Source organism: Ammospiza nelsoni, chromosome 18 (assembly GCF_027579445.1).
Source record: "Ammospiza nelsoni isolate bAmmNel1 chromosome 18, bAmmNel1.pri, whole genome shotgun sequence".
Taxonomy (NCBI): domain Eukaryota; kingdom Metazoa; phylum Chordata; class Aves; order Passeriformes; family Passerellidae; genus Ammospiza; species Ammospiza nelsoni.
Window position 1 is genome coordinate 12,363,362 of NC_080650.1, and position 25,310 is coordinate 12,388,671.

The window sequence follows — 25,310 nt, forward strand, 5'->3', positions numbered from 1 at the left end:
CGCCAGGGCATTAAATGTCCCCAAATCCACGTCCTGTGGGGTGGCTTGGTGTGTCAGGGGGGGCATGGGCACCTGTGGGATGGGATGGGATGGGATGGGATGGGATGGGATGGGATGGGATGGGATGGGATGGGATGGGATGGGATGGGATGGGATAAACTATGAGGAGGATAGAATGGGAAGGGACGGAAGGAGAATGGATGGGAAGTAATGGGATGGGGTGGGGAAGAAAAGGGATGGGATGCAATAGGATACAATGGGAAGTGAAGGGATGGGAGCCGTGGGATAGGATGGGATCCATAGGATGAGATGGGTTGGGATCTATGAAATCTATAGGATGGGATGGGTTGGGATGGAATGGGATGGGTTGGGATCTATGGGATCTACGGGATGGAATGGGATCCATGGATGGGATCCATGGGATGGAAGGGGTTGGGATGGGATGACACTCAGGGACACCCAAGGGACACGTGGCTGTGCCATGGGACACCCACCCGCGATGTGACACCAATCCATCAATGTCACCCCTGGGACACTCACCCGTGTCACAGCACCCATGGGACACCAAGCAGTGCCACGTGTGTCCCACACCTTGGGACACCCCCAATTCCACGCAGGACACGGGGTACCTGCACCCCCTCCTGTGTCTCCTGTGTCCTCATGGGACGTGATGATGTCACACAGTAATGTCACTCCACCACGCTCACCACGTGGGCAGCGTGCAATGCCAGGCACAGCACGGGGACCCCAACCAGCACCCGCGGGGCTGCTTCTTGCCACGTGACCTGTGACGCCTGCTGACGTCAAACACGGCCCATGGCGTCACCCCCTGGCAGGTGACACCGAGTGACCTCCCGTGCCGGGAGGCGCCGTCAGGCGACCGCGTGACACTCAGGGCACACCGCGTGCCGCCGGGCACGATGCGTGACGTCACAGCGGCCCCGCACCGCCCGTTACGCCGCAATGACATCACTACGCCGACCATGACGTCACGCCCCCGCCGCGCTCCCCGCTCCGCCTCGCGGCCCGAGCGCCTCTTGCGCGACGGTCCCTAACGGCCGCGGGCCGTACCATCCCGCCGCCCCGCGTGGGGGGAAGCGCCCAGCGAGGCGGTAGAATCGCGCTCCGGAGCGGCGGCCGCTGCCCGCGGGGCCGTCCCGGTTCTCCGCGGCCGGCAGAAGCGGCGAGCGGGCGGCGGAGCGGGGCGGGCCGAGCCCCCGGAGCGCGTTCTGCCGCCGGTCCCCCCCGGCCGCGGGGTGGTGCGCGCGGCGGGGCCGGGCGGCGCATGCGCGGCGCGGGGCGGGGCCGGGCGGGCAGCGCGGAGGAGGAAGGCGAGAAAATGGCGTCGACGGGTGAGCGGGGCCGGGGCGGGCCGGGCCCGGGGCGAGGGGCGAGATGGGACGGGACCCGCGGCAGCGCCACCGCTCCCGGCACGGAGTGGCCGGAGGAGCGCTGGGGCGGCGCCGCGGGCTCGTAGCGCCTTGCCCGGGGTCCGCTGGGGTCGGGCCGTGCAGGGCCCGTCTCGGCCGTGTCCCCCCGCGCCGCCCGCCGGGGCCGCCCCGGGGCCGCGGGAGTTTCCCCTCAGCGTCCCGGGGATCAATTGCGGCCTCTCGGTGCTGCGGCCCCGCGGGATTGCCGGAGCTCCGCGCTCCCCGGAGCCAGGGCTCCCTCCGCGCCCTCGGCCCGGCCGGGCGGGTTTGGGAGCGGATTGGGGATCCGGGAGCGCTTTGGGTGGGGAGGAGCTGAGCGCTCATCCCATGGCGGGGACGCCTCCCGCTGTCCCAGCGAGCTCCCAGCCCAGCCCTGGGCACTGCCAGGCATGGAGCATCCTTTGGCATCTCCATTCCAGCGCTCCCAGCCAGGAATTGCTCCCCGATATCCCATCCATCCCTGCCCTCTGGCACTGGGAGCCATTCCCTGTGTCCTGTCCCTCCATCCCTTGTCCCCAGTCCCTCTCCAGCTCTCCTGGAGCCCCTTCAGGCCCTGCAAGGAGCTCTGAGCTCTCCCTGGAATCCTCCTTTCCCATCCTTTCCCCATAGAGAAGTGAGGTATTCCGTCATCTCCATGGCTCCAGATTTATCTGAATGAAAAGTTTTTCCACGTGGGCTCCAGTTGGATATAAATATTTGGAAACTGAGACTCCCCAGCTCAGTCCACCTTTAAAGTACTTTAAATCCCAACATCTGATTCTCCTTAAAGAAGGAGGCTTTTCCTTTTTTTCCAGCGAGGAAAATCTCCCAGGCCATGGAGTGTGAGGGAATATCACCAACAGCACCTTGGGGAGCTTGAAAAAGAAAAGTCAGTAAAGGAACATCTGTCAATGGAATTGTCAGGACAGGGGTTAAAACCACAGCTGTGTTTTCCCTTAATTCATGGAATTGTTCCTCCTGGGAGCTGCTATTTCCAGCCTCTGGTGTGCTCCTGAGCCTTGTGAAAGAAAAGGATGAAGATTAATTTCCCCCTGGAAATAAAAGCCAGGAGATGGGTTTAACTAAATGAACCATAATATTATTTTTTATTAATGTTCTATGTTCCTCTAAATCCCAGCAAATTAAAAGAGAGGCATCACCACAGGCAAACTGCAAATTCCATACCTGGAATTAAACACTGCAGGGGCTGAAATGTTGGGTTTAGGTGGGACTGGGGAGGGCTGTGAGGAGAGGGGTTAATTGGTACCCCTGTGTGGAGCTGGAGGCCAAAATGGGGCTGAAAATGGAGAATTAAATGAAGTTTTGGTGGCTGGACGGTGAGCAGGGAAAAGAGTGGAGTGGTAGGAAAGGGAGGCTGGGTGAGGGGGACCAGGCATTAATTAACACTCAGGATTTAGCAGAACCACGTGTAAAGTGAATGTAAAAAAACCCCAACAAACCCCGAACCCTGAGCTGAACAAGGAAAACGCTCCAATATCCCATGTGCCAACCTGAGAGGGAAGTGGGAATGCTGCCAGAGGAGTTTAACAACTTGTGCCTTGTGTCCTGGGAGCAGGGAAAGCTTTGGAGAGCTCCAAGTGGCTTCTTTGTCCCTGTGAGGTGTTGTGGGCAAGGTCAGAGGGATGAAGGAGTGCCAGGAGTTCCTGCTGGGATCACAGCTGGGCCATTCCTGCCTCCAGCAGGGATCCAGGGGCTCTGCTCCTGCACAGGGAGCAGGAGGAGAAGCTGGGAGCACACCTGGAGGCTGGGCAGGAAGGGTTTGGTGGGGATGGGTGCACAGGCTGAGGCTGTGCTGGATGGAAGTTGTGTTTTCCAAGGGATTCCTGAGGCATTGGGAACAGTGGGATGATGGCACCAAAGCCAGGCAGGATTTGCATCCTGAAATTCTCCAGTGCAGGAGTGGAATTGATCCATGTGGCTCTCTCCCACCTCAGGATATTCCAGGATTCTGGGTCAAACTGGGATTTCTGACAAGGTGTGATGGTGATGGGAGCGGTGGGAGCTCTTCCCATGCAGGGATGTGTGGGAACTGCTCCACTGCCCCAGCTCCTCCACCAGGAGCTTCTGGGCTCATTCCTGCTCCCAGACCTCTGGGAATGGTGAATTCATCCCTGCTCCAGACCCTGGGATGGGAGCTGGAGCTGTTGCTGCCTGTGAGGGACCTGGAAGCTGCAGTCCTTTCAAATTCAGCCTCCTAATTGCCCTGTGGATTCATTTTCCATCCCTGCCAGCAAATCAGCTCAGCACAGGCTTTGCTGCTGGCATTTTCAGGGTTTGGTTCTCCTCCCAGTCAGTTCCTGCCGTGGATTTTGGATTTGGGGAGGGAATCACTCCCATTTCCAGCCCTTCCAGGGGACAAGTGGCTTTCCAGCCATCCATTTGTGTCCTTGAAAAGGGAAGGAGTGAAGGTGGTGAAACCTCCCAGCCCAGCCCTTTCAGAGCAGGCTGGTGGGTTTGTAAGGCTCAAATCCCTGCTTTTCCTTTGTTCCAACCCAAATCCCCCCCTGGGATCCCTCCAAGGTGGCAGTTAAATTGAACCAGGGTCATTTGAGATCAAAGTGGCTGCTGCAAACAGCAGGAACAATGAGGGGAAGGGAGGTTTTGTTCCCCTCAAAAAGGAGGACTGAAAATGTGCATTTACCTTCCACCCTTGGGAAACTGGAATTCCAGTGGTTTATAGCAAGCTGCAGGAGGAAATTCCAGCTGCTGTGCTCTTGGATTCTTTAATTTTATTAAGCTTTTATCAACGTTTTTATTCTTTTTTTTCTTCTCTTTTTCTTTTAGATTACAGTACCTATAGCCAAGCTGCAGCTCAGCAGGGGTAAGTAGCTTATCCTCCCTGTTTTAAAGAGATGTAATAAAACTAAATAATAATTATGGTTTGGGCTTAACTCAGGTATGTTTGGGAATCCTGGAGCTTTGTATTTCCATAGAATTTCAGCAAGAAACCATTGGGCTGCATGAAAATTTGTGTGGTGATGCAGATTTGGGGCAAAATTATAAATGTTTTTACATTCATTCCACAGCTACAGCGCCTATGCACCTCAGCCAGCCCAAGGATATGCACAGACCACCCAGGTAAAACATGGGGAGGGGGTGCAATTCCTGCTCAGTCACCTGTTTGCCAGGAAAACTGGAAATTCCAAGCAGCAGCATCAAAATCTGTGGTTAAAAATGGTCTTGGAGATTCTCCCCTAGCCCAAAGTGCTTTTTAAAAGTGGAAATAACCTCAACAATACCGGGTTTTTTTTGGTAATTTATTCAATCCTGATCCCAGAAAAGCCAAATTTTTGGTGGGTGTTGTAATCGGAGGTGTAGGAGAAAAAAAAAATTGGGAAAAAAGGGGGGGAATTGCCTGTTGGGAAATGGCAGAATTGGACAAAGGAGGAGGAGGGAATCTGCTTTTTCCTGGAGTTTTTATTGCTACAACTGTTGATACTCTCAGTTGGCTGGACTGCAAAATAATGATGGTCTTTAAGAGATTAACTTCGTGCTTATTTTTAACCTTTAGAATCCAAGTTACTACAACCACATTTGTCTGCAAACTCCAAGTATGTTTCCAAAGGTAAATTCTTGTCCTCACAAAGTGCTGTAGGCTTAATTTTCCTTCCCTAGAGGAGGAAGACAGGCTCAGCGTGGGCTGAGAGGAAGGTGATGGTGATTTATTAAAATAAGAGTCTTTGGAGACCACAACTGGAAGAGCTGCTCCCAGTTGTAGGTGAGGTGAAAGGTGGGAGCAGGATAAGGGTAGGATCAGGAGGCCTCAGCAACTAAAACCAGCTAATTAAACGCCTAACCAGCTAATTGAACACCTAACCAGCTAATTAAACCCCTAACCAGCTAATCTGAGCTGTAGGCACGTGTCCATGGGAAGTTTGCAGCATTCCCTGCCCTTGGTGGAGGGAACTTCAGGGCCAGGGATGTGTTCACATTCTCAAAGCTTTCCTGCTCCTGGTTCAGACCTGAGTTCAGGGAGGCTGAATATCCCCAAAAAATGTGAATTCACATCAGAGAAATGTGAATTCTTTCAGAATCTGGAGGTTAAAGCTGTCTCCGTGTCACTCCTCGAGCTGTATCCAGAGTTTTATCCTAAGCCAGGAGCTGTTGGAAGCTTGCTGGTGCCTGCAGCATGAGCTGGTAGGGCATGGCTTGGGCAGCTGGTGGCACTGCTGGGCACAGCTGCTCCTCTCCTTCCCTCAGTGATTTTCAAGCTGGATTTGGAAACAAAATCAGGGAATGGGTGAGGTGAGAGCTGATCCCTCACTGAGCACAGGCACCGGAATGGGAGCAGTACCCTAGGATGCTTTGGGTGTTCCATGGATCCCATCCTTCCATGCCTGCACCAACTCCCATTTTTCAAATTAATGCCTGGTGGGCATGAAAAATACTCCAAATAATTTGACTGAAACCTTCCTCAGGTTTCTTTTAGGCAGCCCCAAAGCACTTTGACACTGGAGTGATTTTCCTTGGTGCGGTTCCGCCCTTGCAGCGCTCCCATTCCCGTGTTCCAGGGTAAGCCTGGGATGGTGCCTGTGGCTGCTGGTGGTAGCTGTGAGCAGCTGGGAGCTTTCCTGTTTGCTTTCCACAGAGCAGAGCTGTGTGGTGCCAATGGCAAGAGCCTGTCCCTTGAGTCTTGGCAGGGAAAAACCACTCCATAACCTCCTTGCAGAGCTGACCCGGGATTTCCCCGCAGCACCTAAACTTTCACAGCAGCCTTGGCTTTGGGAGCGCTCAGCAGCTGCAATTCCTGGGGGTGCCTTGTGCTCATGGATTGAATGTGTGTCCTTTTGGAGCAGACCTACGGGCAGCAGAGCTACGGCACCTACGGGCAGCCCAGCGACGTCAGCTACACACAGCCGCAGACGACGGCCACGTACGGACAGACGGCCTACGCCACCTCCTACGGGCAGCCCCCCACAGGTGAGAGCCCTGCTGGGCTGGGCTGGGCCTGGGACAGCCCTTGATGGCACCTAGGCCGTGGGCAGGGACAGCTTCCATAGGTTGCTGCAAACCCTGGGCAAACTCGGACGCTTCGGGGATGTGGCAGCCAAGCTGGGGGTAACCCAAGTGACTGCCCTGCCAGGGAGCAGTCCTGCCCAAAGTCCCATCCAGCCCTGCCCCATATCCCCTCCATCCCTGCTCTCTATCAGTGGGAAGCCATTCCCTCACAGGGAACAATTCCTAATTTCCAATATCCCATCCAGCCCTGCCCAATATCCCATCCATCCCTGCCCTCTGGCAGGGGGAAGCCATTCTCTCCCAGGGAACAATTCCTAATTCCCAAAATCCCATCCATTCCTGCCCTCTGGCAGTGGGAGCAAATACCCTCTCAGAGAACAATTTCTGCCCAAAATCCCATCCGTCCCTGCCCTCTGGCAGGCAGGGTATTCCCTGCCAGGGAACAATCCCTGCCCAATATCCCATCCATCCCTGCCTTCTGGCAGGGGAAATCATTCCCTGCCAGGGAACAATCCCTGCTCAATATCCCATCCAGCCCTGCACTTCTGGCAGTGGGAAGCCATTCCCTAGAAAGGAACAATCCCTAATTCCCAATATCCCATCCAGCCCTGCACTTCTGGCAGTGGGAAGCCATTCCCTCCCAGGGAACAATCCCTAATTCCCAATATCCCATCCATTCCTGCCCTCTGGCAGTGGGAGCATGTACCCTCTCAGAGAACAATTTCTGCCCAATATCCCATCCATCCCTGCCTTCTGGCAGGGGGAGGCCATTCCCTGCCAGGGAACAATTCCCAATTCCCAATATCCCACCCATCCCTGCCCTCTGGCACTGGGAGCCATTCCCTGTGTCCTGTCCCTCCATCCCTTGTCCCCAGTCCCTCTGCAGCTCTCCTGGAGCCCCTTCAGGCCCTGCAAGGGGCTCTGAGCTCTCCCTGGAGCCTTCTCCTCTCCAGGTGAGCACTCCCAGCTCTCCCAGCCTGGCTCCAGCCCTCCATGGCCTCCTCTGGTCTCGCTCCAGCAGCTCCAGGTCCTTCATGGAATGGTTTTGTCTGGGAGACCTTAACGCTCATCTGGTGTCACCCCTGCCGTGGCAGCGTCACGTTCCACTGTCCCAGGCTGGCCTTGGGCACCCCCAGGGCTGTGGCAGCCGTGCATAAACAGGAATAAATGCACTGTTGAGTTTTCAGGGCAGGGTTTGGGTGCTGTGGGACCCAGCAGGACGTGCTGTGCCCAGAGCAAAGTGAACAGTGTCCCTGGCTGCTCCTCAGCCCTTCCCTTCCCTGGCAGTGCTGTCACTGCAGTGACATGTGTCTGTTCTGATCCTGTACCTTCTCCTCCTCATCTTGTGCTTCCCACAGTGGAAGGAGCCAGTCCAGGATGGGGTTGGCCTGTTCTGCTTAGTCTTACATGGAAAATTCTGTCTCATCCTGTCAGAACCTGAGGTCCCCTTTGGTGGAACCCTTGAGGTGTCACTTGGTGTCACTGGAGTGTCAGAGCTCCCCCAGGGCAGTGACAGTGACCCAGGCAAGGCTTCACTGCTCTTTGCCTTCTCCAAACCCTCCCAAATGCCATCTCCATGGGTAAAATCCTGACCACTGAGACCTTCTATGTGACTCCAACCCCATTTCCTAAAGGATACACAGCACCCTGCCCTCCACCTTTGCATGCCCCGTGGTGGTTTTGGATTTCCAGAGCACATACTTGCCCCTTAATGCTCCATAAACTCTCCCAACGTGTTCCTGGAGCTGGAATTTCCTCCAGTTGAGTGTCTGAATGTTTAAAGCTATTAAGGCAATGTTTAATTCATGTATATTCATGTTTATTTAATGTCTGTTTGGGCTGAATATTCAGGAGTTTTAGGAAGCAGATTTTCCTCCCAGTGATTCCTTGGGTGCCGTGTCCTGCACATTCCTGGGAGAGACACTAGAAACATTTTGCAGATGGAATTAAACACTTCCCAAAGCAGGGGAATTCCAGGACAGACAGACAGACACTGGGATATCTGGCTGTAGAGGCATTGAGGAATTCTTCACAAGGAGGAGCTGGAGAGAAAATATTAAACCTTATGAAATTATTTACCATCTTTACATGGATCAGGAAAATTCCTGTTCCTGAGATCCATATCCATTAGCCAGTTGCACTGGGGGTTATCTGCAGGGCTTTTTCCTTTCATTTAAGGCTACCTAGAGAAAAGTTGGCTGCAAAAAAAGATTTGTGAACTTCCAAAATTCCTTTCTTAGAAATATTTACATCCCTGTGACTCCTGTGGACTCCAGTCCCACAGGGGTCACAGGAAACTGCTCTGTTTATGTTTTTCCTTCTCCATTAAGAGGAGATTTGCTGGAATAATAATAATATCAGGCTTTTTTTTTCTGCACAGCTGCACATTTTGTTTTCTTGGTAGGCAAAAAAATTAAAACTTCATTTTCTTTTCATCCATGAAAAAAAACCACCAACTTAGAAAGTGGTCAAGCAAAAGATCCTATCAGCCCACAGAGCAGGGCTGTGGCAGCTCTGGGCATGGAGCCAGGCTGGATTTATCCTTCCTCCACCTGCCTCTACTTGAGGAGCCAGAGCTGTGGAAGGGAGACTGCAGCCTCTCCCTCCCTCCCTTGCTGCTTTTCATGCTCAATAAACCCCGGGGCAGACATTGTCATGCCCTGAGACACGTGCAGTTCTTACAGTTGGATCCAAATCCTGTTTTCCTGTGAATCACCTTTTTGTTCTGCAGTTCCTTAAAGCAATTTTGTTGTTTTTGTTGCCTGAACAGCCTGGGGTTTGGGTGAGGTGTTGGTGAGGTCAAGGAAATGCAAGGTGTGTGTGGATGCAGCCTCTCAGGATGGGTGGGAAGGGCAGGGATGGATTTTTTCATCACCACCCGGTTACCACCCTCCTTCCCTCCCTGGAGCTGTAGGAAAAGGTGTCCTGGAGAAAAAAGGATTTGGTTAGGGATCACTGGGCACCCTCAGACCTGTGGCTCATTAATCAGAGCAGGGTGTTGGCAGGAATTCCAGGAGTCAATAAATAAAGAGCATTTTGGTGTCCAGCTGTGGATCTCTTGGAAGTGGGAATTGCTCTCTAAAGCTAGCCAGCCCCTGCTTCCCTTTACCTGGGAAATTTGGGGTGTGGATATTGAAATTTCTAAAGGATTTGGAATTAATGAGCACACAGCTGCCATAACAACCCCAAAATATCCCAAAACTGGCTGGAGAGAGAGTCAGCTCTGCATCTTCTCCAGCCCTCACTGGTGGGATAGACACAAGCAGGAGGCAGCTCTCCTCCTGAAGGAATCCCTCTGGAAAAAAGAAATCCCTGTGGAAAGAAGGAATCTCTCTAAATCCAGCCTTTTCCAGCTGATATTCTCTGTGGGTCAAATCCTGCAAGCTTTGCCACCACCTGGAGAATTCCTAGCCTTCCTTTGAGGGGAATTTAGGCACTTTATTCCTTCTGTCACCTTTTTCTTTCACCAGCTTTTCTGCTGTGTCAACTTCTATCTTCCTGGCTGGGAGGGGAGGAGAGAAAAGTGGCATAATAGGAATATCACCCTCAAAACAGCAGCTCTTGAGGGTTCCCAGAGTGTCTAAACTGGGCTTGATTTGTGATTTAAACCAGTGGGGTGGGAAATCACTGCCTTTCCTTTGGGAAAAACCCTTCCTGCTGTTCCACTGTTCCGTGAGGGAAATGCTCCATCTAGAGCTGAAGCTTTAAAATTCAACATTTTTTTTTCTCCCTTTTATCCTGCTGCCTGTGCAGATCCAGCAGAGGAATTGAGGAATTCTTCACAGGGAGGAGCTGGAGAGAAAATATTAACCCAAATGAAAATATTTACCACCTTTAGATGGATCAGGAAAATTGCTGCTCCTGAGATCCATATCCAATTGCCAGTGGCACTGGGGGTTATCTGCAGGGCTTTTTCCTTTCATTCAAGGCTACCTAGAGAAAAGTTGGCAGCAAAAAATGATCTGTGTACTTCCAAAATTCCTTTCTTAGGCTGAACCTAGCCTTTTTTAGTGTGTGGTCAGGCTTTGGCCAGTTAAAATAAGGGTTTATTTAACTCCTGGGATTGCTGCTCCCTGTGGAATTGCTGTCTAGCCTCACATTTAAATGTTTGGCCAGCTCAAATTTGTTCAAGGCTTTAAAAATCCTCCCATTGGGCATCATCCCCTTCAGCCTTTTCAGCAACATTTTTCAGAGAACAACAGACAGGAATATTAACCTTAAAAACTGATTTTCCAGTCAGTTTTTAAGGTTGTTGTTATTTAAGTTTTTTAAGGTTATTTCCCACTTGGAAATAACTTGATTCCTACAAATTATTTCCCAGTGGGAGTCCAGTTTACATTCCCAGCTTGGGAATGCCTTGGGATGGGGTTGGATTGGGGTCCAGGGGTAGGAAGAGGAAGGTCCAGGCTGGCCTTGTGTCTTCACCAGGCTCCTGAGGGTCAGCAAAAAGCTGAATTTTGGGGGTGTTTTTAATGAATTTGCTGTGCAAACTTCCTGCCCTCCCTCTGTTCCTCTTTCCTGCTGCCCTGGTGTGGAGCTGTGGCAGTGCCATGGTGCTCTGGGAGGGCACACCATGTTCTGCTGCTGCTGTTTGCTTTGCAAATCAGGCACTTGGAATAAAATGCTGCAGCCCAATTTGCCTAAAGGAAATGTGTCACAAGCCTCCCGTGTTTATTAAAAATCAAAAGTGGTGGAGAAGCTGTTGCCTTCACTGATCCCAGCCATGAGAGCATTTAGCTGCTCTTTTTTAATGTTTAACAACATTTTTATTGCTGTTTTTCCATCCAAGTCTCATATTCTTAATTTGAAAACTTGCTAGTTTTTAAATTTTTTAAATTTAAAATTTGAACTTGCTAGTTTTAAAATTTTTTTTGTTAGAAGCACAAACCCAGTGTGTTAATGCCAGTTCACCTTTGAGACAAGGCAAATGCCACTAAATTATACAGAAGCTGTTTAGGGATCTTGGATATTTTAAAATTGTTGAAAAGGAACTCAGTGAGCTCTCAGCTTTTTCTCTAAACTGAAGTGAAATTCTGAGAAAAGGGAAGGTACATAAAACATCAGGAGCTGCCTCATGTGTCTCTTTTGACCTTTTTCTCATGTGAAAGCAAATGGAAAGTGCTTTTCTTTTGTTTCCAGCTTTACTGATTTCAAATAAGCCTTCAGAAATGCCTCTGAAAGACTTCCCAGGCCAGGTTTTGTGCCTTTATTTTTCAGAAAAGCTAAAAGGATGGGACTGTACTTGCTAAATCAGTTGGATTTATTTTATTTTGGAGCTCAGGGGGGTTTGTTACCCTGCCTTTGTTGAGGAGATGTCTCAGCTTGCCCTGCCTGAGCTCTGCTTGCTGTAAACAATCCTGAGTGCTGGTCCAGGGGTGGCTTCCAGAAAGCTCCTGGGATTGGGATTGGGATTTTGGGATGCTCTGATATCCCAGTGTCTGTCTGTCTGTCTGTCCTGGAATTCCCCTGCTTTGGGAAGTGTTTAATTCCAACTACAAAATGTTTCTAAAGTCTCTCCCAGGAATGTGCAGGACACGGCACCCAAGGAATCACTGGGAGGAAAATCTGCTTCCTAAAACTCCTGAATATTCAGCCCAAACAGACATTAAATAAACATGAATATACATGAATTAAACATTGTCTTAATAGTTCTAAACATTCAGACACTCATCTGGAGGAGCTGGAGGCTGAGGCTTCCCAAGGTGGGAGAGGGGGATCTGTGAGGGGCAGGCTGGGGTAATTGATGATTTTTGGGTTGTCTGAGGTGGTTTTGTGGTGGTAAAACCGTGGCTGTGATGAGTCCCAGGAGCACCACAAGGACCAGAGTCTGAGATATTTGGGAAAAGTCCTTGAGATATTTGGGATTGCTGGAGAGGAACTTGGGACGAGGGTCTGGAGGGACAGGATAAGGGGCCCTTATCCAGGCTTCATGTGGACACTGAGGAGGGTTGGATGGGACACTGGGAAGCTGAGAGGGTGACACAGAGCAGCTGGGGCTGCCCCTGGCAGTGTCCAAGGCCAGGCTGGACAGGGCTTGGAGCACCTATGACAGCGGAAGGTGTGCCGTGGCAGGGGGATGGAGGGAGATGAGCTTTAAGCTGCCCTGCAGGCGGGGCCCTGCTGCAATCGCGCTGTTTCTGGCCGAGCCGTGGGCTGAGCCGCGCTGTGTTGCAGGTTACAGCGCCCCGACTGCCCCCCCTGCCTACAGCCAGCCCGTGCAGGGCTACGGCAGCGCCGCCTACGACACCAACACGGCCACGGTCACCAGCAGCCAGAGCTCGTACGCAGCGCCCGCCGCCTACGGCGCCCAGCCCGCCTACCCCGCCTACGGGCAGCAGCCGGCGCCGGCCGCCCCCGCCAGGTACCGCCCTCCTCCCCCTCCTCCTCCTCATGGCACCGCCCTCATCTTCCTCTTCCTCCTCCTGGCACCGCACCCATCTTCCTCCTCCTTCTGGCACCGAACTCATCTCCCTCCTCCTCCTCATGGCACTGTCCTCATCTCCCTCCTCCTCCTCCTCCTCATGGCACTGTCCTCATCTCCCTCCTCCTCCTCATGGCACCACCCTCATCTTCCTCTTCCTCCTCATGGCACCGCACCCATCCTCCTCTTCCTCCTCATGGCATGGCATTCATCTTCCTCCTCCTCCTCATGGCACCACCCTCGTCTTCCTCCCCTTCCTACTCCTCATGGCACTGTCCTCATCTTCCCCCTCCTCATCTCCCTCCTCCTGCTCCTTCTTCCTCCTTCTTTTCTTTCTTCTCCTCTGTCTCTTCCTCCTTCTCCTCTGCCTTTTCTTCCTCCTCCTCATCATCCTTCTCCACCCCTTCCTCATCTTCCTCCTCCTCATTGTCACCATCCTCATCATCCTCCTGCTCCTTTTTCCTCCTGCTCCTTCTTTTCCTTCTTCTTTCTCCTTCTCCATCTTTTCCTCCTCCTTTTCCGTCTCTTCTTCCTGCTTCTTCTCTTCATCCTTCTCATTTGTCACCATCCTCACCATCCTCCTGCTCCTTTTTCCTCCTGCTCCTTCTTCTCTTTCTTCTCCTCTGTCTCTTCCTCCTTCTCTTCTTGTCTTTTCTTCCTCCTCCTTTTCCTTCTCTCTTCCTCCTTCTCATCATCTTTCTCCACCCCTTCATCATCTTCCTCCTCATCGTCACCATTCTCATCATCCTCCTCCTCTTCCTCCTGCTCATTCTTCCTCCTCCTTTTCCTTCTTCTTCTCCCCTGTAGTCCTCCTTCTCCTCTGTCTTTTCTTCCTCGTCCTTTTCCTTCTCTTCTTCCTTCTCATCATCTTTCTCCACCCCTTCATCATCTTCCTCCTCATCGTCACCATTCTCATCATCCTCCTCCTCTTCCTCCTGCTCATTCTTCCTCCTCCTTTTCCTTCTTCTTCTCCCCTGTAGTCCTCCTTCTCCTCTGTCTTTTCTTCCTCGTCCTTTTCCTTCTCTTCTTCCTTCTTCTTCTCATCATCCTTCTTCTCCACCCCTTCCTCATCTTCCTCCTCCTCATCATCACCATCCTCATCATCCTCCTCTTCCTTCTTCTTCCTTCTTCCTTCTTCTCTTCTTCTTCCTTCTTCTCTTCTTCCTCCTCCTTTTTTTCTTCCTTCTCTTCTTCCTCCTTCTTCTCTTCCTCTTGTTCCTTCTCCTTTTCCTTCTCTTGTTCTTCACCCCCTGTTCTCCTCATCCTTCTCCTCCATCCCCTCCTCATCCTTCTCTTCCTCGTACTCCTTTTTTTCTTCTTCCTCCTTGTCTTCTTCCTCCTCCTTCTCTTCCTGTTCCTCCTCAATTTCCATTGCTTCTTCCTCCTTCTTCTCCTCATCCTTCTCCTCCATCCCCTCCTCATCCTCCTCTTTCTCCTCCTCTTTCTCCTCCCTTCTTCTCCTCCTCCCATTCCTCCTATTCCTCCTCCTTCTCTTCCTTCTCCATTTCCCATTACTCCTCTTCCTCCTCCTTCTCTTCTTCCTCTGTCTTTTCCTCCTCTTGTTTCTCCTTCTTCATCTCTAGTCACTCCTTCTCTTCTTCCTTCTCCTCCTCCTCATTGCCCTTCTCTTCCTCCTTCTCTTCCTCCTCCTCCTCCTCCTCCTCCTCCCGTTTCTCCCCCATCACCCCCGGGCAGCCACACCAGGCTCTGGCCTCTCAGGCTGCAGCAGAGCTGAGTCCTGCCTGCTCTGAGTCCCGGGGTCAGGCAGGATGCTGGGTGGATGCACAGGCTACAAAACATTTCCTCTTTAAGTCTCACCCCTCTGGGCACGGCCTGTCAGCTATTGAGTGCAATTGTTTGCTCAGAGGATATGGAAAGTTTAGAATACATAATGGAAACTTGTTTGGGAGTGAGTAAAAGCTGATTTATTCCCTTACCTGGTGTGTGTAGCAAGCACTGTGGGAAGGAGAGGCAGAGCCTGGCACAGCTCTGACAGGTTACACTTTAAAGGAATGTAAATTTGCTGGGTGAATCCTGACACTGTGTATAATTTTTCCCAGTTTCTACAGCAAAAGTAGCTCCACTCTGAGAAACAAATAGAAATTAAAGACTCATAGAATCCTTGGAGTTAGAAAAGCCCTCTGAGATCATGGAGGCCACCACCAGCCCTCTCCCCAAGTGCCACATTCACATGGCTTTTAAACTTTGGGGCAAACAGAAGGGGATGTGTGAATCACATGCAAAGTGTTCTCAAATTTCAGGCCTTGAGAGTTAATTCTACACACACAATTGTGAGTGGTTTGGGTTGGAGGGGACCTTTAAAGGTCACCCAGCCCAAGCCCAGCATCCTTTCTTTTCTATGGGATCATTGGGGATAACGTGTATGAGGCAATATCTGCCTGAGCTGGATTCTGAACCACACAATGGGGCATTTCACTGCCTGCTTCAGCTCCTGCTTCAGCTCCTGCTTCCCCAGGGCTCTGCAGGAGAGCCTTGCTGCCATTCCACATCCTCCACTCAGCCCCACAGCCCAGCTCTGAGCCCCATGGCTTTGGGATGAACAGGAGCTGTGGTGTTCCGTGCTCTCTGTCCAGGACACTGCCTGAGCCTTTCCTGCAGTGTGCAAACACCCAGGCAGTGAGTGCTGAAATTGTGTTTATTACCTATTTATTATCTGTCACCAATCAAGGCCAGCTTTAATGCTACCCCAAAAACGAGCTCCCAACCCTCAGTCCTGGGGGATCTGAGCCCTTTGCTGCTGCCAGCTGTGGGGCTGGGCACCAATGTTGTTCCATGTTTCTCCCCAGACCCCAGGATGGCAGCAAACCAGCAGAGACCAGCCAGCCTCAGTCCAGCACGACAGGCTACAGCCAGCCCAGCCTGGGCTATGGGCAGAGCAACTACAGCTACCCCCAGGTGCCTGCCAGCTACCCCATGCAGCCTGTCACTGCTCCACCCTCCTACCCTCCAACCAGGTAATGCACTGCTCAGCTGAGGGGCCTTCCTGGGGGGGATTTTATGGAAAAGGAGCTTTGGTGGCCTGGGAGGAGGAGCTTTGGTTCTTGGAGTTGTTGTGGTTGTTAAAGAATCTGCAAAGGAGGGCCCCTCCAGAAAGCAAAACCCACACGGCCCCTCCCCACCCAACCGGTTCGGGAAAAAATTCCTTGGAGAGAGGTGGAAAGAACCTGTTTATTTCAGGCACAGCACCCCGCAGCACACAAAGTGAACAATACCCGATGACACCGCTCTGAGAAAGATGACAAAATCAGAAAGTCTCTTTCGGGGGAGGTTGCTCTGCTCTCAGTCCCTCCGGCGCTGGGGCAGCTGCTGCAGCCGAACCTTCGGTGTTCCCGGATCCCAGTCCGGAGCAGGTTCGAGATGGTCACAGGAACAGGGGAGGAGAAACAGTCCGGGAAGGAATTTGGACTGTTTAGCTAGAACTAGCTAATAAGCAGATGCAAAAGCGGGAGGAGAAGCAAGAGCAGAAGAACAAGCAAGCAAAGCAGCAAGCTGAAAGCAAGAAGTGAAAAACAGCCCTATGTACTGCTGTCTCAGTGTTCCTGATAAGAGAAACCCAAACAAACTTCCACTCTTCAGAGCCAGTCTTAAAGGCACAGAACAGATGAATGGGGATACAAGCATTATCACGTCACCCCAGGACAGGTGGGGATGGGCAAGCTGTGGCTGAGTGCACATCTGAGAAGGAGAATGATGACAAATGGGTTTAAGACATTTTCTACTTTTTTTTTATTTTATTTTATTTTAATACATGAGAATTTTAAGAGTTTTCCTAGAGTTACCTTTTGCTGTCTCCTTCCACATACAGCTTAGCCCAGGAGCTCCCTTCTCCCTTCAGGTGTCTTTAATGTGACATCTAAAACATACACTTTGAAATTCTCAAAGCCGCAGCTGCATGAGAGGAGCTTCTTTTATGCAGGGCCTGTTACCTCCATTACCACTGAGTTTTGCCCTGGCACTTGTTCCTTTTCCTGGAGGTGTGAATAAACTGGAATTGGCCACGTGGTTTTTGTTTTCACAGCCCTCGAGACTGGCCTCCATAGGATGACTTCAGCTTTTAAAGTGATTTACAGCCCTAAATACAGCCTCTAATTGCATTTTCTTCCAGCATGAGCCATTCCATGCACTCTGCCAGGGAATTGCCTCACCATCCCACCTTTCCCAACATTTTTCTCTTGCAGCTATTCCTCCACACAGCCAAGCAGTTACGATCAGAGCACTTACTCCCAGCAGAGCAGCTACGGGCAGCAGAGCTCCTATGGCCAGCAGACCAGTTATGGGCAGCAGAGCAGCTATGGCCAGCAGCCACCTCCCACCAGTTACCCACCTCCCACTGGATCCTACAGCCAGGCCCCCAGCCAGTACAGCCAGCAGAGCAGCAGCTACGGCCAGCAGAGTGAGTGGCAGCCCTGGGAGGGAGCCCTGGCCTTAGTTTGGATCCAAAACTCTGAGCTGGGTTGAAGGGAGAGGGGGTTGGAGCTGGGGTTTGGCCTTTGTTGGTGAGAAATGGCATCTCTGGAGGCAGTGGTGGGTTGGGATGGGGAAAGGGAAGGTTCCTCACCTCAGGGGAAGGGGAACAGAGAGGCACAAAGTGTTTGTGAGGAGGAATTGAGGAATTGTGAGGAGGAATTCTCAGCTGGAGAAAAGAAGGCTCAGGGTGGACCTTGTGGCTCTGCTCAGGGCAGGAAGGGGCAGGAGTGGTTGGGTCGGGCTCTGCTCCCAGGGAACAGGGACAGGATAAGAGGGAACAGCCTCAGACTGGGGCATTGGTGTTTGTGGGGAGTTGAGGGGGCTCAGCCTGGAGAAAAGGAGGCTCAGGGGGACCTTGTGGCTCTGCTCAGGGCAGGAAGGGGCAGGAGTGATTGGGTCAGGCTCTGCTCCCAGGGAACGGGGACAGGATGAGAGGGAGCAGCCTCAGGCTGGGCCAGGGTGGATATTTGGAACATTTCTTCATGTTGGTCAGGCCCTGGGCAGTAGTGGATCCCATCCCTGGAGGGATTTAACAGCCCTGTGGATGTGGCACTTGGGGATACGGCGCAGTGATGGCCTTGAATGGGGGAACAGCTGAAATCAACACCCTCAGGGGGATTTTCCCAAACTGAACAACTCCAGTTTGGCTGGAGCTGAGGGCAGGTGAAGGGGCTGCCTCTCCCTGACCTGTTTGCCCCTTCCCCAGGCTCGTTCCGCCAGGACCATCCCAGCAGCATGAACATGTACGGGCAGGAATCCGGAGGCTTCTCCGGCCCCGGGGAGAGCCGGAACCTGAGCGGCCCCGAGAGCCGGGGCAGGGGACGAGGGGGATATGAGCGAGGAGGAGGCATGAGCAGAGGTGGGCGGGGAGGAGGACGCGGTGGAATGGGGTAAGAGCAAAGCTTTTCTCCTTTTCTCTAATTCTGGTTTACCCATAGGATTTGAAACTCAAAAAGAAGGGACTGAAAGGTTGACGTACCCAGCTGTGTTTCCATGGAGGACATGTGTGTGTGTAGCAGCGTTGCTTGTCATCCATGGAAACATTATCCTAAGGGAAATAGGAGCAGGATGGTTGGTTTGTCCTGCAGCTGGTTGGGCCCCCAGGGAGGGGGGAAATTGGGGGTGATGCTGGCCCTGGCACTTTCAGCTCCCTTCATGGTCGCCCAGAGGTGGAATCCTCTGTGGGGTTTAACAGTAACTCTGGGTGGAACACACACAAACCTCCCAGCAGCTCCAGGGGGTGCTCCCCGGCCTCAGGAGCGGGGATTTTGGCAGGGCAGGAGCCTCGTGTCAGCCTCCTCCTGCAGAGCCTGCAAGCTCAGGGTGCCACGTGGAGAAGGAGCCCGAGGACAGAGAGAAGGAAGTGCTTTGGCTCCCAGGCCTGCTCCCCCTCGCAGCATTCAGGTGCTCTGAATCAGTTTGGCCATTTCACCTGATGGCACAAGCTGGTTTGGTGCCACCTGTGCCTTCAGGGGTGTCCCCATGCGTGGAGGTCGTTGTGATGGAGGCGAGGGAGGAGAACCAATCCCAAAGGCTCCTCCAAGAGAGAATTCACAGCTTTGTGTGTGTTCCATGCCCTCACCCCGTTGCTCAGAGCTGTGCAGGGTGTCCCCAGGTGTGGCACAGGACACGCTGTGCCCACCCTGGTGCTGGCAGGGGGGCTGTGATGGCAGCTGCCCTCCAGAGGCCACTTCTTTCCATGTGGCACAGCCCCAGTTTGGCAGTGGGTGGCCCCATTCTGCATAGCTCTGTTGCAGCCCACTGACGTGGCATGAAATCTTTATCAGAGAAATCCAAGAAAGAATGGAAAGGGCTGGTTTGTGCGGGAACACATCCAGCTTGGAATTGGCACGGGTGGAACAGAGTTCCAGGGATCTGCATAAAGATTTCAGCCGTGCTGTATTGATCTCTTAACGATGAAAAGTAGATGTAGACACCTGAAATGTCTATCATCACATCTTCAAATTTCTAGCCCCTTCCAAGCTTCTCATTGCCAAAGATTTGTCACCTGTCTCTGATCTCACACCTTAATCCCAGCTCAAATTTGCCTCCTGAGTGATTTCCCACCTGGCCAGACCCTTACAAAGGGTCCCCCCCTGCCCCAGCCTTATGGACGTAGAGTTTGTGATGTCCATAGAACAGGTGGCTTCAGGGGACACCCAGGGCAGGTAGGGGAACTCGGCCCACCTTAGCATGCTGTGGTGATGGATTTCAGTGTCTCCAGCAGGTAAGGAGCTCGATGTTATTAACATGCCCTTTTTCATTGCCTCGATGATTTGATATTTTTATGAAAATGGAAAACTTTTTAACATGCTTTGTCGCATTTATATGCTACAGGTTACAAAGTGAGAGCCTTGTAAACACCTCAATACTTAAAAAGTACCCGTACTCAGTACTCAGCCGGCAGCATAATGAAAAGTGGGACTAGACACGGTGTCCATATGGAGAGGAAAAATATACATAGAATATTTTTAACCCAATGTATTGATTGTATAAACGGAATCCTTCTGTAACTTTGGTAACTGCATACTTGTTGTTTGGTAATAAAACCAGAGGAGGGTATACTACTACTTTAGAATTGTGTAACGTTAAAGAAAGAAAAAAAAAAAGTGTAAAAATCTTATGTTTAAAAAGAGAGACATTACGTAAATGGTGTGTACTTTAACGAGAGGAGGCAAAGCTGCATGCAACAGCTCGAAATTCTGTATTGACTTTTTTTTTCCCAGTATTAGAGGTGCAATACTTGCTAGAAAAATTCACAGTGCTCTCCCTCCTCCGCTCGGCTCCTTCCAAACTGCTTGCTGGCTCACCCAAAAAAAGAGCAAGAAGCAGCCCAAATCCTTTCTCAAGGTGGCATTTTCCTACTTCACCACCATGCTCCAAAGCAGTTTTTTTAGCTGTGAATGCTTCAGCCAAAGCTTTTGGTGAAAGCTGCGGCCCTGTTTGCATTGGCACCTGCCCAAAAGTGAGTGTGTCCACAAAGCTGCACCCCAGGCCTTGGAGCCCCCGCTGTACTCTGTAAGTTCTCCCTCCAGAGAGTTGTTAAATTCAGTAGTGACCTGAATGTATGGCTTTATTTTGAGGGTTTCAGGGGCGATGTCAGCTGAACTGTGTTGTAGGTCTCGCGTGTGGTTTGTCTCCTTTTACACTGTTAAATGTCAGGGACCCGCGGGCCCGCGCTGCCACAGGCTGAGGGTGCACCTTGGTGGACACACCGAGGGGAGGGAGTTGACCACTGAAACACCCCCAAATTGCTCTTCAAAACAACAACACCAAAAATACAACCCAACTTTGATTACAAACAACCCCCATTTCTCAGCCAAGTATTGCACCGATGATACCCGAGTAACAACGCCAGGGCACCGACAGCAAAGCGGTGCCTCAAACCACACCAAGGTTGCTTTATATGTAAAGAAAATTTGAGCGAGCTGCCCTGAAGAAAGGCCTAGTGCCAAGATGAGAGAGAGACAGAGAGATGTTTGGAGATGTTTAGCCAGTGCCCTTCTCCCCTGTGAGCCGCAGAGGCTCAGAGCGGTGCTGGCTTTGTAAAGGGAAAGGCCTTCATTTCTTCGTTTATCCCCCCAGCAGCGCTGGAGAGCGAGGTGGCTTCAATAAGCCTGGTGGTAAGTTTTTGAGCATTACAATGGATAGTGTTTAAAAAAAAAAAAAAAAAATTGCAGTCAAGTTTTTTTTTTAGCACAAAGTGTAATTTTTTATTCGTTTAAGTGGTTTAAAAATGACAATATGCAACCAGACTGTAATGGGTACTGCCGGCGATGCCCAGGGGTATGCGGACACAGTGGAAGAGTTGAGCAACCACTCCTGTAATTTTGGGGAAAAGAAATGGTTTGGAAGTAATAAATCTTTTTTTTTTTTTTAATATATATAGATATATTAAGTAACTTTTATTAATGAACTTAAAAACTGATTGGCTTGGTAAAACCTTTTAAAAATCAGCGTTAATAATGGTTAACGGTTTGAAACCTGCTAAAAAAAAAAAGAAATCAGTGTAATAGTGGTTAACAGTTTGAAAGCTGCTAAAAAAATCAGTGTAATAGTGGTTATTGGTTGGAAGAAATGCTTAAAACCAGTGTAATAGTGGTTTTTGGTTGGAAGAAGTGCTAAAAGAGCCACCTGATGGCCCAGTAAGGTGCAGTGCTGCTCTTGTGCGGCGCAGGTCGTAGCTAGCGTTGTGTGTGTCGGTTCTCCAGCCCGCAGGGCCCCCGCTAACACCCTTCCCTGTGCTTCTCTCCCGCCTGGCAGGACACATGGAGGAAGGACCCGACCTGGATTTAGGTAATTCCCACCAAACTCCCTCCCGAGGTTGTGAAACCAACATTTGTGTCCTCACTCCAAGGGCTGCGGCCACCGTGGTGTCACCTCACCGCCACTTCCAGCCTTTCTGGCTGTTCCCATCATTTCTTCATTCCCAAACAGCTGGAAAACCACCAGATGTGGTTGGGAGATGCTCCCCCTTCTCTGCAGGAATTCAGGGGTTGGGGGCTGCTCTGGAGCTCTTGCAGGGAGCCTGCAGCACCCCCAGAGCCTCGTCCTTGGCTTGTCCCTTCCTGTCCCACAGGCGTGTCTGGAAGTTGTGCGTCAGCCTTCCAGCATCGGAAAAGGGGGGTGGATGTCCTTGTGTGGGAGCCCAGGGGGCACCAAGGTCTTCCTCATCTCTCCTCTGGGATGTGTCCTGAAATAACCTGGGGGTTCTTCCCACGTGGGTGGGTGTGGGCTCTGTCTGGCCATGGCACTCGGGAGGTGAGGTGGGGACAGTCCCCTCCCCTGGGCCTGGGGTTTCCTGTCGCTCAGAGCAGCCGTGGAGGGGATGAGAGGATGGAAAGAACTCGGCCCTGGGGTATCCCTGCCCTTCCTCTGACCCCAGGAATTGTCTCCTAGGCCCCCCTGTGGACCCAGAGGAGGACTCGGACAGCACTGCAGTCTATGTGCAGGGACTCAATGATAATGTGACCCTGGAGGATCTGGCAGATTTCTTCAAACAGTGTGGTGTTGTCAAGGTGAGGGGACACCAGTGACCCTGTGCTGGCAGAGAGAAAAGGGTCACCCACCTCCTCCTCCTCCTCCTCCTCTCTGCCCATTGCTCACATCCTTCTGGGAGAGGCCTGGCAGGGCTGTTTAGGGCCTGTCCCTTCATTTTTGGGGTGTCTGGGCAGTTGCTGTCATTCATGGTAGGCCTGGGGCCCCTTTCTTCTGTCCTGGAGTCCCCAGAACGAGAGACAGAGTAGAACAGTGAATCCCAGCTGGACTGTGGGGAGACAGGACTGGGGTGACATTGCACTGTCCCTTAGATGAACAAGAGGACGGGGCAGCCCATGATAAACCTGTACATCGACAAGGAAACGGGCAAGCCCAAGGGTGATGCCACCGTGTCCTACGATGACCCGTCCACTGCCAAAACTGCCGTGGAATGGTTCGATGGTGAGTGCTGGGGGCGTTCTGGGGTGGAATTCCAAAATCTCCCCCAGGTGTGGGGAGCACCTGGGTGCAGGTGTGTGAATCGGGATTCACCCATGCTGCTGCCGTTGTGTCCCTCGCAGGGAAGGATTTCCAGGGCAGCAAGCTGAAGGTGTCGCTGGCGCGGAAGAAGGGCCCGATGAACAGCCTGAGGGGCGGGATGGCCCCGCGGGAGCAGCGGGGGATGCCCCCACCCCTCCGTGGAGGTACCGTGCAGCCCCCCCGAGCCCTGCCCGCCCTTCCCGGGGCTCCCAGCACTAACAGGGCTCCTTCCGCAGGTCCAGGGGGCCCCGGTGGCCCTGGGGGTCCCAGTGGGCCCAGCGGCCCCATGGGCAGGATGGGGGGCAGAGGTGGAGACAGGGGTGGCTTCTCCTCGAGAGGACCGCGGGGATCACGGGGGAACCCGTCCGGAGGAAGCGTCCAGCACCGCGCCGGGGACTGGCAGTGCCCCAACCCGTGAGTACCCACACCCCTGTGGGCAGTGCCACTCACACCCCTGTGGGCGGTGCCCCAACCCGTGAGTACCCACACCCCTGTGCCATTCCTGCACCTGGCCAGGGCAGAATCATCCCAATCATCCCAAAATCACTGGTCGGGCCTTCCCAAGAAGCAGCTTCCAGCTGGCACAGATGGAGGGATGGGATCACTGCTGGGGGCTGTGGGTGAGCCACGGCTCCTGTGGGCAGCCAGACCCGTGCCCCACGTCCTGCCCTTGTGTCCCCTCTCCTGCTCCTGCTTCCCAATGTCACCCCAGCTGGAATGCTGTCCAACTCTGGCCTAACTGGAATTTGTACCCAGGGGCTGTGGAAACCAGAACTTTGCCTGGAGAACAGAGTGCAACCAGTGCAAGGCGCCCAAACCGGAGGGGTTCCTCCCACCCCCCTTCCCTCCTCCAGGTACGTTTGGGGGGATTCACAGCCCCAATTCCCAGCAGGACACCCCAGGCCTGGCCTCAGGCTCCTTGGGGAATGGCTGGGCCAGCTCGAGGAGCTGCCAGGCCTTCATCCCTCCGTGAGCCATGACATGGAGACTGGGATTTCTCCTGTGCTTACTGGATTTGGGGGGCTGTCAGCAGAGCACAGCTTAAATCTTAATGAACCCCAAATCCCCTCGGATACCCAGCTGCTCCCAGCCCTTCTCCTGCTGCTCCTGGCCGTGCTGGGATGCTGGATGGGGAGCAGGGGCCGGGCCGTGCTCCCTGGGCTCACCCCCGCTCTCTGCTCCTCCGCAGGCGGTGACCGCGGCCGAGGCGGCCCCGGGGGGATGCGGGGCGGGCGCGGCGGGGGCCTCATGGACCGGGGCGGGCCCGGAGGGATGTTCCGAGGCGGCCGCGGCGGAGAGCGAGGCGGATTCCGAGGAGGCCGCGGCATGGACCGAGGCGGCTACGGAGGAGGCGGCCGGAGAGGAGGAGGAGGAGGCGGCCCCGGGGGACCCCCCGGACCCCTCATGGAGCAGATGGGAGGAGGAGGCAGAGGACGGCGCGGAGGGCCGGGAAAGATGGACAAGTATGGATGGAGGGCGGGACAAGGGGACACTGGGGAGGGGGAGACCCTGATGGGGACAAGGTGCGGGCAGTTGGGGTGGGACAAATGGGTGGAGGGGCAAGGGGTGGGATGGTGTGGGTGAATGGGCGGCAGGGAGTCTGAATGAGGGGTTAAGGAGCCTCCCCAACCCGGGGAGGGCTCCTGGACCCCACGACTGACCCTTTTCCCTCCTGCCCACAGGGGCGAACACCGCCAGGATCGCCGAGACCGGCCCTACTAACGCCGCCCCCCCAGAGCCGCATTTACTACCAGATTTATTTTTTAAACCAGAAAAAAAAATGTTTTAAATTTATAATTCCATATTTATAATGTTGGCCACAACATTATGAGTCCTCCTTGTCTGTACTTTAGTATTTTTCACCGTTTGTGGAGAAACATTAAAACCAAGTTCAACGGTAGCGTGATGAATTCTTTCTTCCCCCCCTCCCCCAAAATAAAACCGGTTGTTTAACGCGCCCCCGCCCCCCTCCCCGCCTGTAACGCTGTGAACGGTTGTGACGGTTGTTTTTTTAAATAAAATTCCCGCTGTTTGTAACCGCACCATTGCTGGCCTTTCTTGAGAGCACCCGGGGAGGGGCGCGGCCCCCGGGCCCGGGCCGGGGTAGGAGGGGGTGCAGGGGAGGGACGGAGCCCCCGGTGCATCCCGCTGTGCCTCAGTTTCCCCAGCGGGTGCGAGTTCCGGAGAGGGAGGGAGGCTGGGGGAGGAGGAGGAGGAAGATCAATGGGAGCGGGGAGCCACACCCGGGCGGGGGTGGGGGAATGTCACCGAGTGTCGCTATGTGTCACCCCCTCTGTGTCCCTCCCGTGCCGCTCCCCAAATCACGCCCGTGCCCCCCCCCGTCTCTGTCTGTGCTGCTCCCCCCCCGCCCGTGTCCGTGTCCCCCCTCAGGCCATGTCCCGTCCCCCCCTCCCCGTGTCAGTGTCCCCCCCACTCCCGCTCCCGCTCCCGTCCCCGCCCGCCGCCGCCGCCGCCCCCGTCCCGGCCCTTTCTGG

The 25,310-nt window shown here is 53.2% G+C and overlaps 1 protein-coding gene across 5 annotated transcripts; it reads left to right on the forward strand.

Annotated features, from left to right (window-relative positions):
* Window positions 1–1,302: 1,302 nt before the first annotated feature.
* Window positions 1,303–24,830, forward strand: EWSR1 (EWS RNA binding protein 1). 5 transcript variants are annotated; one of them, XM_059485187.1, is made up of 18 exons: window positions 1,303–1,352; window positions 4,215–4,251; window positions 4,457–4,508; window positions 4,942–4,995; window positions 6,227–6,350; window positions 12,564–12,750; window positions 15,618–15,785; window positions 17,010–17,224; window positions 18,005–18,188; window positions 20,884–20,921; window positions 21,562–21,594; window positions 22,198–22,316; window positions 22,608–22,737; window positions 22,857–22,979; window positions 23,052–23,229; window positions 23,572–23,669; window positions 24,005–24,278; window positions 24,498–24,830. In XM_059485187.1, exons 1-18 carry the CDS (start codon window positions 1,340–1,342, stop codon window positions 24,535–24,537), a joined length of 2,067 nt encoding a protein of 688 aa, XP_059341170.1. In that variant the 5' UTR covers window positions 1,303–1,339; the 3' UTR covers window positions 24,538–24,830. The 5 variants fall into 5 exon arrangements, with proteins under 5 accessions (XP_059341170.1, XP_059341172.1, XP_059341173.1 ...); XM_059485188.1 differs by having other exon boundaries at window positions 1,319–1,352; window positions 20,887–20,921; XM_059485189.1 differs by lacking the exon at window positions 4,942–4,995 and having other exon boundaries at window positions 1,315–1,352.
* Window positions 24,831–25,310: the final 480 nt, after the last annotated feature.

Excerpts from the sequence above, each read along its gene's own strand:
- EWSR1 (XM_059485187.1), top strand. Across the intron at positions 4,252-4,456 it reads CAAGCTGCAGCTCAGCAGGG|CTACAGCGCCTATGCACCTC; the intron begins GTAAGTAGCTTA and ends TTCATTCCACAG. Across the intron at positions 22,738-22,856 it reads TGCCGTGGAATGGTTCGATG|GGAAGGATTTCCAGGGCAGC; the intron begins GTGAGTGCTGGG and ends TGTCCCTCGCAG.